General features: G+C 54.5%; 5 protein-coding genes across 5 annotated transcripts; 2 read left to right on the forward strand and 3 right to left on the reverse strand.

Annotated features, from left to right (window-relative positions):
- Nucleotides 1–2,188: 2,188 nt before the first annotated feature.
- Nucleotides 2,189–4,700, forward strand: TRIREDRAFT_58603 (uncharacterized protein; the record flags this gene model as incomplete). The annotated part of the gene is made up of 2 exons (XM_006963707.1): nt 2,189–2,362; nt 2,445–4,700. The coding sequence occupies 2 exons, from the start codon at nt 2,189–2,191 to the stop codon at nt 4,698–4,700; spliced, it is 2,430 nt and encodes an 809-aa protein (XP_006963769.1).
- Nucleotides 4,701–6,099: 1,399 nt separating this feature from the next.
- On the reverse strand, nt 6,100–7,112 carry TRIREDRAFT_59023 (Fe superoxide dismutase; the record flags this gene model as incomplete). Its single annotated transcript, XM_006963910.1, has 2 exons — nt 6,100–6,740; nt 6,836–7,112. 2 exons carry the CDS (start codon nt 7,110–7,112, stop codon nt 6,100–6,102), a joined length of 918 nt encoding a protein of 305 aa, XP_006963972.1.
- Nucleotides 7,113–8,135: 1,023 nt separating this feature from the next.
- Nucleotides 8,136–9,196, forward strand: TRIREDRAFT_40114 (uncharacterized protein; the record flags this gene model as incomplete). Its single annotated transcript, XM_006963502.1, has 2 exons — nt 8,136–8,543; nt 8,621–9,196. Coding segments are annotated over 2 exons (984 nt in total), but the record flags the coding sequence as incomplete, so codon positions are not given.
- Nucleotides 9,197–10,470: 1,274 nt separating this feature from the next.
- On the reverse strand, nt 10,471–12,243 carry TRIREDRAFT_121087 (uncharacterized protein; the record flags this gene model as incomplete). Its single annotated transcript, XM_006963911.1, has 2 exons — nt 10,471–11,977; nt 12,050–12,243. The coding sequence occupies 2 exons, from the start codon at nt 12,241–12,243 to the stop codon at nt 10,471–10,473; spliced, it is 1,701 nt and encodes a 566-aa protein (XP_006963973.1).
- Nucleotides 12,244–15,202: 2,959 nt separating this feature from the next.
- On the reverse strand, nt 15,203–16,554 carry TRIREDRAFT_121088 (uncharacterized protein). The gene is made up of 2 exons (XM_006963912.1): nt 15,836–16,554; nt 15,203–15,749 (listed from the first exon to the last, which is right to left on the reverse strand). Exons 1-2 carry the CDS (start codon nt 15,997–15,999, stop codon nt 15,386–15,388), a joined length of 528 nt encoding a protein of 175 aa, XP_006963974.1. The 5' UTR covers nt 16,000–16,554; the 3' UTR covers nt 15,203–15,385.
- Nucleotides 16,555–16,871: the final 317 nt, after the last annotated feature.

Below are 16,871 nucleotides of genomic sequence, written 5' to 3' on the forward strand. Positions count from 1 at the left end.
CGCCTCGACAAGCCGCGGCGGCCGACGGTGGGGTTGTCACAACGATAGAACCAACACGCATGCACTTTGCCGTCCCGTTCGCACTTACATGGACATGAGGATGGAGATCGTGGACGCCAGAGACATGCGGCCAAGGTGGCAACGGTCAAAGGATTCTCGGCCTTTGGGCGTGACCGTTTACAAACATGGCGGCTGAGACACTCCCAAGCCACCGGCCGGGCGATTTGCGCTTAGACGGCTAGCCGGGCCTCACCGACTACTGCACGTACTCGTATGAGACTGTTGAACGGAGGCAGCGAGGAAAAAGAAAGAGGACCTTGCGTGCCCAACGACGGGTCCCCGAATGGAGCCATTTTGCTCTTGTTTCCTCACTTGGACTGCGAGAAGAAAAAAAGATTTCATCGAGTCACGAGGCCGCAATGACGGCATCAGATATTCCACCGCCTCGTTTTATGGAGTGCTTTCCGTGAGATCTTCTGGGGTCCTCCTTGTCTCTGCTCGTGCTTGCTCTGCAGTTCGATGGGGCATCACGATGCTGACGGAGGAGTCTATCGGTGTTAATTATGTGCCGCGTAGTGACGGCATTCGAATCTGTCCAGGAGCTGTCACCTTGATGGGAACAAGTCACCGAGGCTCGACGGGCTCCCCAGACAGCGGAGCAGCTACACTTTTAAGCAAATGATGTCGTAACAGACTTTGAGCATTCGACCTTGTCTGCAGGATGGAGCGGGGATGCATGGATGCAGGGCCATGGCGGAAGCACGATGAACGAAGTTTCCGGGCCCCTTGCCTCACCTCTCGCTCTCTCTCTCTCGCCTGCGTCTCTGTTTCCTCGCGTTCTCGCAGCACTTGGAAGCCTCTCGCCCCATGCGCCGTGCATACAGGCACGGCGAGACTGCGTCGACAACCCTTGTTTGTGCATGAATGATCCTGTCAGTGTCGACCAGGGCCGCGCTCGACCTTTGTCCGCATCCCGGTCGGTTGCTGCTGGAGCAGCAAAGACAAGAGACAAGAGACAGAGAGATCACGGCGCCTAAGCGCCGGCTATATTTGGACGAGGACCGGCGTCCGCGGTCTTGGGCCATCCAGCAAATGGCGACGGCCAGCAACCCTGCTCGCGGCTCCACACGATGGTATTGTGCGGCAGCCTCCATGGGCGGCCGGGACGCTTGACTGGCTGGAAGAAACGACACCATCTGCCAGTGTTTGCCTGATGGTCCAATTGATACCGTCCTCTTCGCGCCGCCCTGACGGCAGAAAGGCCCGGCCTCAGGCGCCAATGGCGAGCCGGCTCTTTGTCTCCAGCACCGCTGTATCACCCTGCTCTCGCCCGGGCCTGTGCTTGCGAACGTGCCCAGCCCTCGCGGCCCTCGCTGCTGTGGCCGTGGGACTCGACCCAACTGCTACTGCTATTCTTGTCCCCCGCAACGACCTTGCGAGCCGGATCGGTGTGCTCATCACCTCGCATTACAGACTAGTAGTAGCTGTGGTGGTGCTTGTGCTGACTGACTACCGGGACCGAGTGCCCCTTGCTCGGACGCGCAGCTCTCCATGTCCTTGCCCATGTACCCACGGAGCAGGTCTTGCGTATGCGTACTGTCTCTCTCGCCCGCAGGAACTCTCGGCCGGTCCCTCAAGATGCGGCCTTGGTCCATGAAGAATACTTATCAACCGCTAGCCGCCCACTGAGATGCAGAATTCTCTTCCCCCTTTGCGACCCCAATCTCGTTTTTGTGACATCTACTCCATATCGAGCCTTTTGCCCCTTGGTCCTGCGGCTCCTCGTCTCTTCACGTCTCGTTTCAATTTCATTTGCTCGTGTATCGCAGAGTAACCTCGATTGTTGCATCTCTGCGCGAATTCCACCTGTCTAGAGAGCTTGCCGGCAACGGCTGCTGTATCAAGCATCCTTTCCACCCTTTTTACTACCCGAGCCATACCTAAACGCCTCATCAAAGCTATCATCACCATTTCCATGTTCTGATAGGACCATCTCATTGACACGCAAAGCAAAAAGGGTCAGGCAGAGAAGAGGAAACCAAAGAGTTATCGAGAGGAAGAAGGGCCCTTGCCTACGAAGAGGATGGTATGTGGCGTGCCGCTTACACTCGACCCGACCCGTCACTAACTGAAGCTTATTCAGGACTACACATCCTTCCACGTCGGCGAGAGCCGCACATACCAGGAGATGCGCCAGAAGCCCGCTCCTCAAAACACCTTTTTCAACCTCAAGCAAGAGCCGCAGCAGCATCGGCCGACGTCAGTAGCCACCGAGTTCGTGGACACTGACTGGGATGAAGAGGAAGACGACGGAGAAGTGAGCGAGGCGGAAGATAACTCACCCCGAGTGAGTCTGCAGTCAGTAAGTGGGCTCTCCCTCCTTGTTCTTCGCCACCTCTCTCCATGGAGGCTCGAACTCGATAGCTAACGGCGGCTACTCGCAGTCGGGCCAGCCCAGTTTCACAACCCTCTCTTCGTACGACGAGGTCCCCACTCCTCGCTCAAGTAGAGGCCCCTATGTCTACCTCGAACACTCCCCCAAGCAGGTCGAAGGTCCTCGCGGCCCCCACCTGTTCCAGTCCTCTGCCGACCAGTACATGAGGTACCCGGCAGGCGAAGACGATGTTGTCCTGACCCTGTCGCCCATGACGCCACATGTATCTCGAGACGCTGCATCCCATGGCAAGTCTCGATGGAGCGGCCCTTTCCAATACACCGATGCGGAGCTCGACTTGTCGACGCTGGCATCATGGACGCCCGAGATGGTGGCACAGTCGATGCTCAATGCCGGCATCGAGCTCGCGGTCACGGAGAGGCTCATCGAGAATGATATCAACGGTGCCCTTTTGATCACGCTAAAGTTTGAAGACTTGAAAGAGCTGGACATTCACTCCTTTGGCATCCGGACCAAGTTATGGAACCAGATTAAGCTCCTGTTGGACAGCACGCCCGCGTCGCCCGAGGCGACGACTCCCATTGAGGATAAGCCCAGCCGGGAAGCCAGGAAGGCCATGAAGAAGGATGGCTCCAGCTCGGTGCGGCGCCACGAGAGCAAGCGCAGGGTTCGCCGGGCCAACGATCCCATCACGCCGATGGAGTCGGTATCCATTATTGGGATCGAGCAGGTCATCCCAAAGCCGCACAACTGCTCCAAGGGCGAGAACTGTTCAAAGTGGAGGAAGCAGCAGAAGGCCATCGAGGAGTTCAAGAGGCTGAACCCACACATCGACATCAACAAGGCCGGCGGCGCCGTCCTCGTCTACGGCGACGTGGGCAATCCCGACACAGCCAGGGCCTTGGATCCGAACGAGACGATGCGGCCATTCTCCGACTCGGTGCCGTCCGTGGTGGCGTCGTCCGACATTCTCGGGCCTGGCAACCTGCCACCGTTGCAGTACCTCCAGGAGGCAACCCTTCGGAACTTGCAGGCTCGCGATCCTCAGGACAATGTCCGCCAGTTTCTCAACTTTCAGCGGAACAACATAGTCAGCAACGAGGTGCCGCTCACCCCTCCCTTTGAGGTTACCCCGTCTGCGCAACCTCACCAGGGCTTGCGACGTCTGCCGAAGTTGTCGATCCCTGGAAACTCTCAGCCCGCCGCGCGACAGCCCCCTCCGCGGCCGGCTACTTCACAACCTGTACAGCAACAGCAGCAGCAGCAGCAAGCAGCACGCCGCTCGTCTCCCTTGCAGCAAGAGTTTGTGCCATACCAAATGGACAAGGCTGACCCGCTGTCTCCCGATTTGGAGACGGCGAAGAACCCGTACCGATTCGGCACGCCCTTCTCTGAGATGGACGTTCCCGTCACGGCTGTGCCTCTGGGCCCCGTTGCTCGAGATGCCTCTCAGTCGGTGCCCCCTGACATGAACTATCGGGCTGCGCCCATGGCTGGCCACAACCGGTCCCAGTCGCGGGCCTCTGGCCGCCGTCCGTCATTTCCTGTCATGCCTGCCTTGGACGAGAACCGGGTGACGCGCACGTATCCCAGGGCCTCTTCGCCCAAGACTGCGTCTCCCCGGACTCCAGCTCAGCAACAACAGCAGCCACAGCCACAGCCACAGCACCAGCAGCCTACCCAAGCACCTCCTCGCTTCAACTACCCCTGGTCCCCCGCGGACCGTACCACCTACGAGCAGGCCATTCCTTCCATGCCCCCGCTACGCCCCGGTGAGTCCAGGGAGGCACCGGCCGCCATGGCCTCAAGCGGCATCAGCTTCCAAGGCCCGATGAAGAAGCGCAAGATGCGCATGCTCCGCCACGAGTGGCAGGACGGCTACTTCACCCTCAGGGGCACTCGCCTGAACATGCACAAGGACGCTCAGCAGATGGACCGCACGCTCGAGTACGTCGACATTGACGACTACGCCATCGCGTGCTCCAGCCTGGCCTCGACGTCCAAGCTCAGCGCCGCCTTCAAGGCCGTGTCCATCCACAACCGCGAGAAGAGCGACCCCGTTGGCGCCTTTAGCTTCCAGCTCATTCCCCAGGACAAGAACGGGGCGCGGCTGCGTAAGCGGGACAGCTCTCTTCAGCAGGGCAACGCGCCTGCCGAGGGCGTCAACGGAACGGGCAAGACGCATCACTTTGCAGTCAAGAACCGCGATGAGCGGATTGACTGGATGCGAGAGCTCATGCTGGCCAAGGCCCTGAAGCAAAAGGGCGATGGCTTTGAGATTAGCGTCAACGGTAACATGATTTGAGTACACGACATTATCACAAAGACACACTCACAAATCCCGTTCCATATCCTTTTGTTGGTAATTTTTTTCGAATCTTGTTTGCTTTCTGGAATTGACTGGTTTTTTCCCCTGTCCTCCTGTTATAACGACTCTCCTTTGTGTTTTTAACGAAGAATGATTTATGACCTGTTTACTGTCCTTTCATTCCTTCCCCCCCTTCTCTCATCTCAATCTTCTTGGATTCGTATTATATATCCCCTTCTCCCGCTGAAGAGTCCCACGCGCAGCCAGACTGCGCCTTTTTGCTCCCAGCTGTTGTTCCACTTCTCCGACATTCACCTTCTCTTTCCCTTCACTTCTTGCATACAAACAGATGGACGAAAAGAAAGACGATATATACATTGGCGAGCGAGACGCAAAGAGAGAGTCTGATACCGATTTCTTTGTTTACTACCTGTTACTTTGGAGAGTTCAGATTGATGATACCTTTTTCATTATTGCGGTTGTTGTTGGGTTTTATGTGTTAGAAAGAAAGATTGTGTCCTTCAGGGGATTTCGAACGTGGGAAGAAGAAGAAAACAAAAAATTGCGTTGGGCCAGGTTTGGGGTGATTATCTTGATCTTGAGAGAGTATAGGTAGTTGAAGTAGTTGGTTTACAGAAAATCGAAGCAATAACACTGACGATTGCAATAATGGGATTGATTGGAATTCTTTTAGTGCACAACTTGACTTGTTTCTTTTTGTGACGTGTGGATGTTTTGCGACGCTTGCTGTCTCGCTGCGTTCATATTGTCTTTGTTGCATCTGTGTCTAGATAGTTGTTGGTATATCTTTACAGGCATTTTGCGAACACGTCACACATGATTCTATGACATGGGTGTCAGCTTTCTAATTGACTACCTAGTAGCTCTATATCGAGCATGGCATGTAGAACCATACGGTATGTAGCATAAATACACGATTCATCGTTCCGCATCAACTGCCGGAGGCTCAACCAAGTATATTGTAGGGTAGTGTCCTGCGTGATACAAGCGACAGGACACTTCATCAAACACAACTCACAATCACCCACCTCATTGCTGTTTTTTTTTTTTTTTTTTTTTTTTTTTTCCAACAAGAGCATCTTCTTCTCTAGTCAGTATATGTATACATACCTATACAGCACCTTGACACCTATCTTACATCTTCCAGCCAGAGACGTTCTTGACACCAAGATATTCCAAACATCCTTCCCTGGTGCTGAGTACGCTGAGCGGACTGTATCCTTTTCCGTTTTCCATATGACATATATACGTGTTTTCCCGTCTCCCTCCTTTGCTTGCTTGTCTCTCTCGCCCCCCCCCCCCCTTTTCTTGGTTTTCAGTTTCCAGCTCTCTCTTTCTTTTCTTTTTCCCACCCTTAATCATACAATCATCCTACTCAAGGAGAATTCTCCGTCATAAACTCAGGCCGCACCGTGCCCGCCCTCTGATGCACCTTTTCCCAATCCACCGAATTCCACCAAGCATCGACATACGCAGCCTTGCCGCCCTTGCCATCGACGCCCATCCCCCAGTCGAGCAGCCAGGCGTGCTCCCACGTGTTGAGGCACAGCAGCGGCTCGAGCTCGATTCCTCCGGGCGGCAAGTCGCCCGTCCTCCTCCTGCCGGCGCCGAGGAGCTGGTTCCTGAGAAAGGGGCGCGCGGAGCCGTCGTTGCCGACCGTGTTCATGTCGGTGGACTGCATGCGCCAGTGGGCGCCCGGATAGGGGGAGCCGGCGAGGTAGGTGGGCAGCAGGCGGTAGTCGCCGGGGCCGGCCTTGACGAGCCAGACGAAGCCCGGGCCGAACATGGCGGAAGCGGTGACGATGAACTCGAGGCGCAGGGAGTCGATGGAGGAGAAGGAGGCCTCGAGCTCGCGGCGCAGGTCGTCGGGCATGGGCGTGCCGCCGGGGGCCAGGCCCTGGAAGAAGAAGTGGTTGTTGTGCGCCATGGAGGCGTGGTTGAAGATGGGCGCCTGGTTGGGCTCGCGGGCCGTCATGAGGGCGATTGTCTTGGCGTCGTGGCTTTCGAGCTCGGTGCCTGGAGGAGGAGGAGCGAGAATCAGCCTGTCAGAATATATATGTCTTGTTGCCATTGGGTTTTTCATGATACAGGTGTCATGCAAAAAGACTCACCAGCAATCATGGCGTTGAGCTTGTCCAGGGTGACCGTCATGTAGTCCGTCCACGCCAGGGCAAAGCCGCCGGGGCTCATCAGCTTGGGCACGCCCTGGGAGAAGTCGTGCGGCAGCGAGGGCACCGAGTGCAGACTCCTCCTGGCGCTGAAGCCCTTGCCGTTGGCGATGCTGTTGATGGTGTTGAAGCTGCCATTGGAGCTGCTGCCGTTGGCGGATGCGCGCAGGTTCAGGGCCAATGCCTGCCGGGGCGTCCGCAGCAGCCGTGTGCGGAACATGGCGGGCTGGAGGATGTGTGTGATATATACAGGAGAGAGAGAAGAGAGAGGTTGGTGGGAGGAGGGCGCTGGTGCTGAGGAAGGCCGAGAGAGAGGAGGAGGGTCTTTGGTCGTGATGCTTCAGAACCCGGCCCTCTCGAACTTTTTCCCGCCCACTGCAGTTCGTTCGATTACAGTAGTAGAGTGCCCCACCATGCGATGGGAAGGGTACTTTGTCCTTTGTAAGGTAGATGTACCTTAGGTACCTACTAACGTACCAAGCACCAGCCACCTCCAATGGCACTGATTGCACCAGCCACATCTTGTGTGGTCCGTTACAGACGGTTGATTACATAATACATGATCGGAACATTTTCTCGCCTCCTGGTTGGCTCATCTCCGCACACATACGAGCTTGTATCTCCTACCCCCGTCTCGCACCTTGCCTAATACGAGACGCCCGGTCCCCGATACTCTCGGCAGGCCTGACGCCTGAAATCAAGGCGGAATCAATCACAGACGGCCAGTGATGTAACCGCGACCAAATCCCACGCCCTGGCTGCGTTTCAACCAGGTCCCTTTTTTTCCTGCTTGGCCCTGCATCTGCCTTAACTTTTCATCTTTTGCTTCTCTCCGCATTACTACGAACTTGATCTTCCTTGTTTAACTGTATGAACTGCATATATCGTGCTGCAACGACAACCCCGGATCAGCACTCAAAATTCACAAAAAAGAGCCTTTCCTGATCCTGGGGGGCTCCCGTGACGATCATCGACTCTCGTCCCGTGCCTCACCAGAAACTGAGACTCTGCTCCGCCACTTCAGCTGCAGCGATACGCCAAGAGCCTTTGTCCTACCCTTCTCCCCCCCTCCGAAATCGCGACATCATACTCTTCTTCTCCTTCTCCTTCTCCTTCTCCTCTTCTTCTTCCGATTCCTCCTCTCTCCCCGCCCCCAGGCATGCAAGTCGCTCGTGATGCGGCGATAGGAGTCGACATTCCTACTCCCGCCCTCCTCACCACCGCCACAACAACAATGGCCTCCCTCGCAACCGCAACATCAGCCCTCGCCGCGGCCACGGCCAGCGCCTCCGCCAGCAGCAGCCCCTCGGGGCCCTTCCACATCGACGCCTCGCAGGGCGAGTGCCAGCTGCTGGGGCCCTTTGCGCTCGTCGTCCAGGCGGCGCTCGGCGGCCTGGCCATGCTGTCGCTGGTCTACAAGCGGTGGAGGGAGCACCCGCGGCGGCCCGTCAAGGTCTGGTTCTTTGACGTCTCCAAGCAGGTCTTTGGCTCCGTCCTGGTCCACGTCTCCAACATCTTCATGTCCATGTTGACCAGCGGCCGCTTCTCCATCAAGGTCGAGCCCAGCGTCGTCGAGCGCCTCGTGGTGGCCAGAGGCGACGACTACGTGCCTAACCCGTGCTCCTTCTATCTCTTGAACCTGGCCATAGATGTAAGCTTACGCCCCCATCACACTCCAAGTTAATACAGCAAACGCGACATGCGCATACTAAAACAACCGCTCGTTAGACAACCGTCGGCATCCCCATCCTCATCGTCCTCCTGCGAATCTTCAGCGCCCTGGCCTCCTTCACCCCGTTCGGCAAGCCCGCCGAGTCAATCCGGTCGGGCTACTACGGCAACCCCCCCAACGCCTGGTGGTGGCTCAAGCAATCCGTTATATACTTTGCCGGCCTCTTTGGCATGAAGCTCTGCGTCCTCGTCATCTTCATCATGATGCCCTGGATCTCGCAGGTCGGCGACTGGGCGCTTCGGTGGACCGAAGGCAACGAGAAGCTGCAGGTCGCCTTCGTCATGATGATCTTCCCCCTCATCATGAACGCCCTGCAGTACTACATCATCGACTCCTTCATCAAGGGCAAAGAGATGGATCACGAGCTGCTCCCGTCCGAGGACCATGACGACGATGACGACGACGACTATGAGAGGAGGGGCGCGGGCTCGGGCAGCATCAGCTCGGACCAGGACGAGACCCCCGTCAAATTCAACGGACGCTCGCGCAACGGCGACGAAGAGTACGATCCAGACGTCGACGGAGACGCTCCCACGATTCACGGCGGCAGCTCCAGCCGACCCGGATCCAAACCAACCGGAGTTTCAGTCGATTTGTTTCCCAAAGAGTAGCTCGCACGCCTCTCTTGTTAGACTTTGACTCGCAACAACACACATTGTTTGTACATACACGGCCGTTCCATCATCGCTTGGGTTGTCTTTCTTTTGCTCAAGAAAGAGCTTGTTTGCTGGTTTGCCTCATCATGGATCCTTTTGTTATTCTCGGCGCTGGAGAACTGTTTTGGCGGGCGCACATCATTCTGGGTCGAAAATTCATTCGCTTGTCCTTTTTCTGGGTTTCTTTCCCCTCTACGTTATTCTTTTTTCGCTCCTGTGATTCTTGCAGTTTGGTTCGACTACGATTGTGATACAGCATAGAAGCGACTTTGGAGAAACAATACACGGTCTCAACATTTTCATATCCCATTGAACATATCTCATCCGATCAATTCCTCGCTACTCCTCCGTCCCCCATCTGCCCCCCCACCGGTCACCACGTTTCTCTCGTCCCATCTTCGTCGTCCCATCCAATGTTCTTGTACCGTATTCTGCGGGCCACGTCCTCAACAAACAGCTTACGCTGGGCGGATGGTTTAGTGGTATAATTTTCCCTTAGCATCGTCAGTTCTAGTTTCCACGAAATTAGTTCTACCGCCTGGGAAAGGTCCGGGGTTCGATTCCCCGTTCGTCCAATACAAGCGTTGAAGTGTTCCCATGGAGCCATTTCTTTTTTTTTCCTTTTACTTCTTTTTTGCTCTTTTTGGCCTTTTGCTGGCTTGTTCACCTGTTCTTTATCTCTCGGTCCTCATGTGAAATGTGCGTTATTGCTTCTGTGCCTTTGTGTTTCCCGCAGAATGTGGGCGGATATCACAAGTGCGAGGCCGGCCATCAACGTAAGCGGTGAATGAAAAAGGCTCAGTTGGACAGCTTCACAACTTCTTCGCATCGTATAGTGACGCCAGCTCCAATCAATTCATGTCATACAATGAAAACACCAATACTTCTTATTCGTCATCTTTCCGAAAAAGGGTCAAGGCAAACCATGCCTCTCAATGAACGTAAAGGAGAAAAAAAAAAGAAACAACCCGAGCAGGTAGATCCAAGCAATACCGTCATTATATGTGCAAGATCCAAACACCCAAACATCAGCCAACAGGAAAAGAAAAAACACCCCTGTACCTCTAAATAGCGACTGATTCGCCTTTTGATAAACGCCACGCAACCAAATGTCGTCAGGAACATGATACACCGCCATACTTGCTACAGATCAAACATCAAGATTCAATCACCAAACTCGCCGTTGCTCTCTAAACACCGCTCCAGTTCTGTGGTGACGGGCTGTAAGGCTTGTAGCCGGGGTATCCCTCATTGTCCTCACGCTCGTGGGACTCGCTCGGGCGACGGTCGTAGTTTGGTCCCTCTTGATGCTGAGGGCGAGAGTAGCCCGAGCTAAAGTCGAACCCCGAGTTGTTGACAATGGGAGACTGAGGGGGTTCCTGCAGAGCCTTAGGAGGTGCTGGAGTATAAGTCCTGAACGGCACCGGCTTGTTCTGAGGGGCAATGGCAAAGTCATTGGGAGGAGCTGGCGAAGTCCGTTGGTTGAGGCCCGGGCCTGGGGACTTCCTCATGAGCGGATCCACGCCGTAGGAATCAGGCGAGGTGTGTCCATCGAGCTCCTGCGGAGCAGTGGGCATGTGTGCCGGGCCTGGAGTCATCTGCCTCGGGACGCCGAATCCGTTCTGGCTGGAGGTGGGCGACTGGTGTCCGGGACTCATCAGGCTTGCGGCAGGGGCTGCATGGTCGTAGGGTTGGTGAGCGCCATATCCATCCGCCATATGGTTATTGTAGGCTTGGTCGTGTCCATTGTAGTTGACATCCTGTGCGCCATAGCCCTGCTGATGTCCGTTAAGCCCTTGATCATGTCCGCCAAAGGCTTGGTCGTGTCCGCCGTAACCCTGGACATGTCCTCCATAGGCTTGCTCGTGCGCACCGTAAGCATTGGCGTTGTAGCCCTGATCATGTGCGTTATAGCCTTGATCATGGGCACCGTAAACCTGATCGTGGGCGCCATAGCCTTGATCGTGAGCGCCGTAACCTTGCGCTTGGGCACCAAAACCTTGACCCTGCGCACCGTAGGCCTGATCTTGAGCAGCATAGCCCTGGTCGTGGGTAGCATAACCCTGATCATGACCCCCGTATGGGTTAGCGGGCTGCTGGCCGTAAGGGTTGCTAAACCCGGGAGAGTTGTTCTGTTGACGATTGTACGGGTCATTTCGTCCCATAGGGCCCTGCTGCTGCTGGGGGCCTCGCTGCTGCTGCTGTGGTCCGCCGTACCTGGGGCTGTTTATGGCCTGGGCTTGCTGAGGAATAGGCTCTTTCTTGGGAGGCAAATCGTCCATTTCGACCTCCTCTTCGAGCACAATCTTCTTCGAATTGGCAGATTCCCAGCTTGGCATAGCCGGGAGCGCGTCAGCATCCTGCTTGGAGACATCAAACTCGGCATACTGCGGAGGCCCGTGGGACGCGGCCGGAGCAAAGGCGGGCACTGGCGCAGGCGCCGGCACGTTAACTGCCATGGGTGCCTCCTGGCGATAACCTCCGTAGCCGGATTGCTGGGGGTTGTACGGTTCATCGAGATGCTTGCGGGACTTTCCACCGGGAGTATCGCAACAGCCGCAGCAATTTCCGCAACATTTGAGGCAGTAACAGCATGAACAACAGCATGACATGCCAAGACAAGTGCATCGAACGATGCAGACGATGAGGCTGATGAGAATAAGACCGCCGACAACCATGATTGCAATAGCAGGCCACCTGTCGAAAGGTTAGTATCGCCATCTACCAACAAACCGCGCCGCGATGCTGCAATGAGACTGCTACACTTACTTGCAGTAGAGGTGAGCCATACAACCATCCCAGCTGGAGAAGGTCTGCTTGATCTCAGAGACTTTGTCGCCGGCATCGGCCACGATGTCTCTTCTCACGACTTCAGCGGTGAGGCTCCTTGCCACACTGTCCACTATATTCTCCCATATCCCGCCGCGAAGGCTCCGGACCATGGCAACGTCGACCGCAGGCATTGTGAATGATTTGACTTGTGTCTTCGAAATGCTTGGCCGTCTGCCCGTGGAAGGTGGATGATTTCGAAATGTTGTAGCTTGGAGTAAACGGTTGACTTTTGCGAACAATCGGACGTCTAAGTCATGCTCCAATTGGCGTTCCTTGAAAGCGAGATTACCAAGACAAGAGTCTGCGACTTGGTCGGTTATCAGCCGTAAGGGGGGTCGATATCAGGTTTGATATGCGTGTCCGATAGTGTAATGCAAACAGTATGCCGTGATCTCGTAGGTCGTAAAGAGTAAAGAAGCAATGCGCTCCAGAAGTAGAGAAGGATGGCCGTGATATCAACAGAGAAACAGCTTATGATAAACGGACCACCCAACGCTGGCGTCGCAAAACCAAAGAATCGAACGTTGGTCGGAACAAAATCACCACGATAAAGAAAAAAAAAAAGAGAGGGTGTTGCTGGTCGTGTATCTCGTTACACCAGCGAAAAAGTAATCAGCGTAAAATTACCCCTGGCAAACGAGACCGCCAGAGATTCGTGTCGTAACACGGATAGAGAGCAAGTTTCCTCTCCCGTGAAGAAGCAAGGATCGTAAAGGCCGCCGAGACGGATAGAATGAGAGGATTGGGTCGCAATGGCCCGCGCGTAATGGACGAAAACTCGAGGTTTGTAAGAGAGAGCGATGGGCTGTGCAACAGAGAGCGTCGCTTCGTCGCAGCGAAAGGAGCGCGCTTCTTGAAGGAACGGAGACGCTGACGAGGCCGCAGTCGATTCAGCGCGCGCGCACTCTGTGTCTTTTTCTGTCGTCCGTGGACCGTCGAGGTGTCGATTTCGCTTCAGATTTGTTCTTCCCAGGGAACGTAAAAATGAGGGGGTTGGAAACTCAAATCAAAGACGAGTTTCCTCTAGAAGAGAATGAATGATTGCGGCCGTTGACGCAGGGGGCCGTCGAGGCAAAAAAGCCAAAAAAGGAATGAAGCCTGGGAAGAGGCAGAGATGGTTGGGTGAAGAAGGAGAGAAAAAGGACGGACAGGCAAGGGATGGACAAGAACAAAACTCATCCACGACGATGTCGTTTTCCCCACCAGAGAGAGAAACAGGGGACAAACAGACAGACGGCCGGAGAGAAGAGAGAGAAAAGAGAGAAAGAGAAAATTAATCTGGAGTCAGCTATCGTGCCGCATTGTCCGGCGTGGGAAGGGGCGCCTGTCGCTCCAGCCGTTTATCACGCATATGCAATGCAGGGAAGGCGCAAGTTGGAAACGTGCCTTGCAGGGGCAGAAGGAGCGAACTTGCTGGGGTCGAATGCTGGTAGCCGGTACCTGTCTGGAGCGTGTGATGATGCCAGTCGTGCCCTGTACTGGATACAATTTTGGAAGTGGGCGGCTGATGTCCCACTGGAGTTGGAACTGAAAGACGCGGTTCAGTGGGAGTTACAGCACTACTGCTAGGTAAGGTACAGTGGCGGGTCGGGCTGCCAGCACTAAAAGTGCACCTAAAGTCAGGTACCCGAGCCGAGCACTTCTCGCAATCTCGACCCGCGTTTTTGACAGCCCCCGTGAGAAGCTGATTGACGAGAAGCTGGGTGAAGAAGAAGCAGATCCACCGTCATCACAGTAAATAAGCATCGGCAGACCTAGAAGAGATGGAACAATGCAAGGCGGGATGTCGACGTCATCTCCATCGGCATGATTCTCACAATCAAATACTACCTAGGTAGATAGTAGGGAGAAGTAGAAAATGTGTGTACAGGTACTACCTAGGTAGGTACCTAGGTAGGCTACTTAGTAGGTAGGTTCTCGAGTGTGAATAGCGACCCGTACGGAGTCAACTGGCCGTGAGAACCCCTGCAAATTTATCGTCTCATCGGAATCTGGCCTCACGCCAAGAACGGGTACTACGACTTGGCGCCAGAGGATCCCAATTCGCGAAAAAATGGGGGGTCGGTCTCTCTGCTCTACTGGTAGCATCGTGGGGATTTGACATGTTGAAAGCGATTCTTCTTTCGTTTTCCTTTTCCATTCCTTTTTCCTTCTCTGCTGCTACAATACTAATATCACAACAGGTTGCCCCGTAGGAGGTAGTAAAGTTGTTCCCTACTACTTGGGATCTCCCCCAATTCAACCCTCAGTTTATTCGCTTTCAACCCCAGACCATCATTCTCTCTCAAATCCTCAGCCAATACCTACCTTCTAAGCCGCCTCTCAGTGCCTCCCTTCCTCCCCCCTGATCCTCCTCAGCTTCTCATCCATCCAAACAAACGCCCCTCAGCTCCCAGCCGTTGCGCGCGCGCCCCGGGCCGTCCTTCCGGGCCAACTCCAAGGCCGCCCTGAACGCCTCCAAAACAGTTCCGTGAATATAGTACTACTAGTAGATTACCCACACACACAGCCCAACATCTTTGACCGGTCCTGTAAAAAAAAAAAAAAGCAAAGAAACCCAGAATCTTGCTCGGGTCATTTGTAATGACTCCCTTGCAGCGACTGAAAACCACCTAGCGCTCGACGTGCTGAGCATGATTTCAAGCTCATACATGTGGTATTACCTAGGTACTGTGAACCGTACATGTATGTGACATGCACAGCATCGATTCCATACACACCTGCTAGCAGAGTAGGTATTACCTGATAGAACTTGGCTGGCACGCAAACCCCGCCTCTGTGCCGCAAGAGGCCTCCCGGTTAGTCTTGGCTGTTGGCAGTGCCGATTGCAAAGAACAACGTGAGAGCATCACAATCTCGTCTGTTTGAGATCTTCAAGCGAACCAAAGGCAGTCATACATAATACGTGTGCAAGGAAATTTGAATGACTTTTGAAGGCATGCATATTAAAAGTCGACTATCGTATGTGGAAAAGAATATGCCACGTCCAAAATATGAGAAAAAGAGAGAAGAATAAAAAGAGTAGCATTCACTTTGAGGCGAGGCATCTCAGCCACATCTCAAATGATTATCGATCGTCCGTACCGCATCAAGACCAAAACAAAAAGCAAACGTGGATATCAATCCTCCATCCATCCCTAGGCCCAACCGAAACGCCGGACCAAGCCTTCCGATGTATCCCCTTGTTTTTCTGTCTTTTCTTTTCTGTCTCCTTTGTATATCCCCCGAGGTATCATATTATCAATCAGCCTGCACGTACTCCTAAGCCGTCGTTTACTTTCCAGGAGGAGGTCCCGCAGGAGGCTGGTAGTGAGCATCAGGCTGGTACGCGCTCTGAGGCGGCTGAACACCGTACTGGGGCTGGTTGGTGTAATATCCATCATTGGCGTTGAACGTCGTGCCCGTCGTCTGATTGCCCACGGGCGGCTGGCCATAGGGCGGGGGGCTGGTGTAGCCGTATCCTTGACTGTAGTCGCCCTGGCCCTGATTGTAGCCGCCCTGGTTGTATCCAGACTGGTAGTTGTTCATCTCGTGGCCGTTGTTGGGCTTGTTGCCCGAGGGCCGTGTGCTGCTACCCAGCCAGCCGGTTCCGTACATGGGCTGGACGCCGCGTCTACGGTTCCGTCGTGTAATGCAGCTAATATTGCGATCGAGTCAGTAAATCAGGAATTCATGTGCGATGATGGTGGTAGTGAGGGGGGAGCTCAGTCAGGAATTGCTTACAGGCAGCTAGCCAAGAGAATCAATGCCAGAACGATGGCGATGCCGGCGAGCACCCATCTGCCCCAAAAGTACCAGCCGCTCCTGCGCCGACAACCGAATCCATCGTAATAGTAGCCGTATCCGCAGATGCTATCTCGAGCGAAGAGGTCCATTACTGGCGCCATGCCTGCTGGATAAATAAAGGGAGGATGCCAGAGAGAGAGAGAGAGAGAGAGAGAGAGAGAGAAAGGTAAGAGTTGCGTCGCCGACCTCGACAGGTCGATGGAATCAGCAATAGAGAACCCAAGTGTCGTCGTCACTTGTTGTGAATGTAGGTCCGGTCGCTTTGCTGTGGGGATCGCCTTTCAATGATTGTTTGCGATGCACAGCGATGCGCGATAGTAGGTAGATTGAAAGAGTGGAAGAAAAGGGGGGAGAAAGATGAAGAGTAAAAGGAAGAAGTGAGGAGGTGGTGCGTGTGTGTGTGTGTGTGTGTGTTAGGTTTGCGAGGGAGGAAATGGATTGCAAGAGCTTCTCAGAAAGTCTGTTGGTGGCCGGTGTGTCCTGTTTATGGCCCTCCTGCTGCTGTTTGTCTCACTGGGCACCTGCGCTTTCCTTGAGTGTCCGCCCGCTCTGTGACTCGTCTTGTATGACGTTGGAATCCCTGCGCTGAATCAAGGCCCCGCTTTCCGAGATGGCGCCACACTTGCTCAATTGAGTGCTTTAGGTAAGCAGTTTAATGAATATGGTTGAAGACGGTACTAATAGCAAGCCAGTCAGCGAGAAGAAGAAAAAAAAAAACGGTGGAAAAAGAGAAAAGCCAAGGAATATATACTCTTGGATCGTTTGATTCTTTCATCACATTATTGTTGAAGCGCCTTGGCAACACCTCAAGTCCAGCTGTGTTGCAGTGTCGCCAAGTCGCCAAGTACCTTACCTTACGTACATACGCACGCAAGACAAAGGCAGCAGTGCCACCTCACCAACCCGCCACCAAAAGTCACTGGATACATGGAAGCACTGCCCGCCTGCCCACCGCATTGACACCCCTGTAGCG

This window comes from Trichoderma reesei, assembly GCF_000167675.1.
Source record: "Trichoderma reesei QM6a unplaced genomic scaffold TRIREscaffold_5, whole genome shotgun sequence".
NCBI classification, from domain to species: Eukaryota; Fungi; Ascomycota; class Sordariomycetes; order Hypocreales; family Hypocreaceae; genus Trichoderma; species Trichoderma reesei.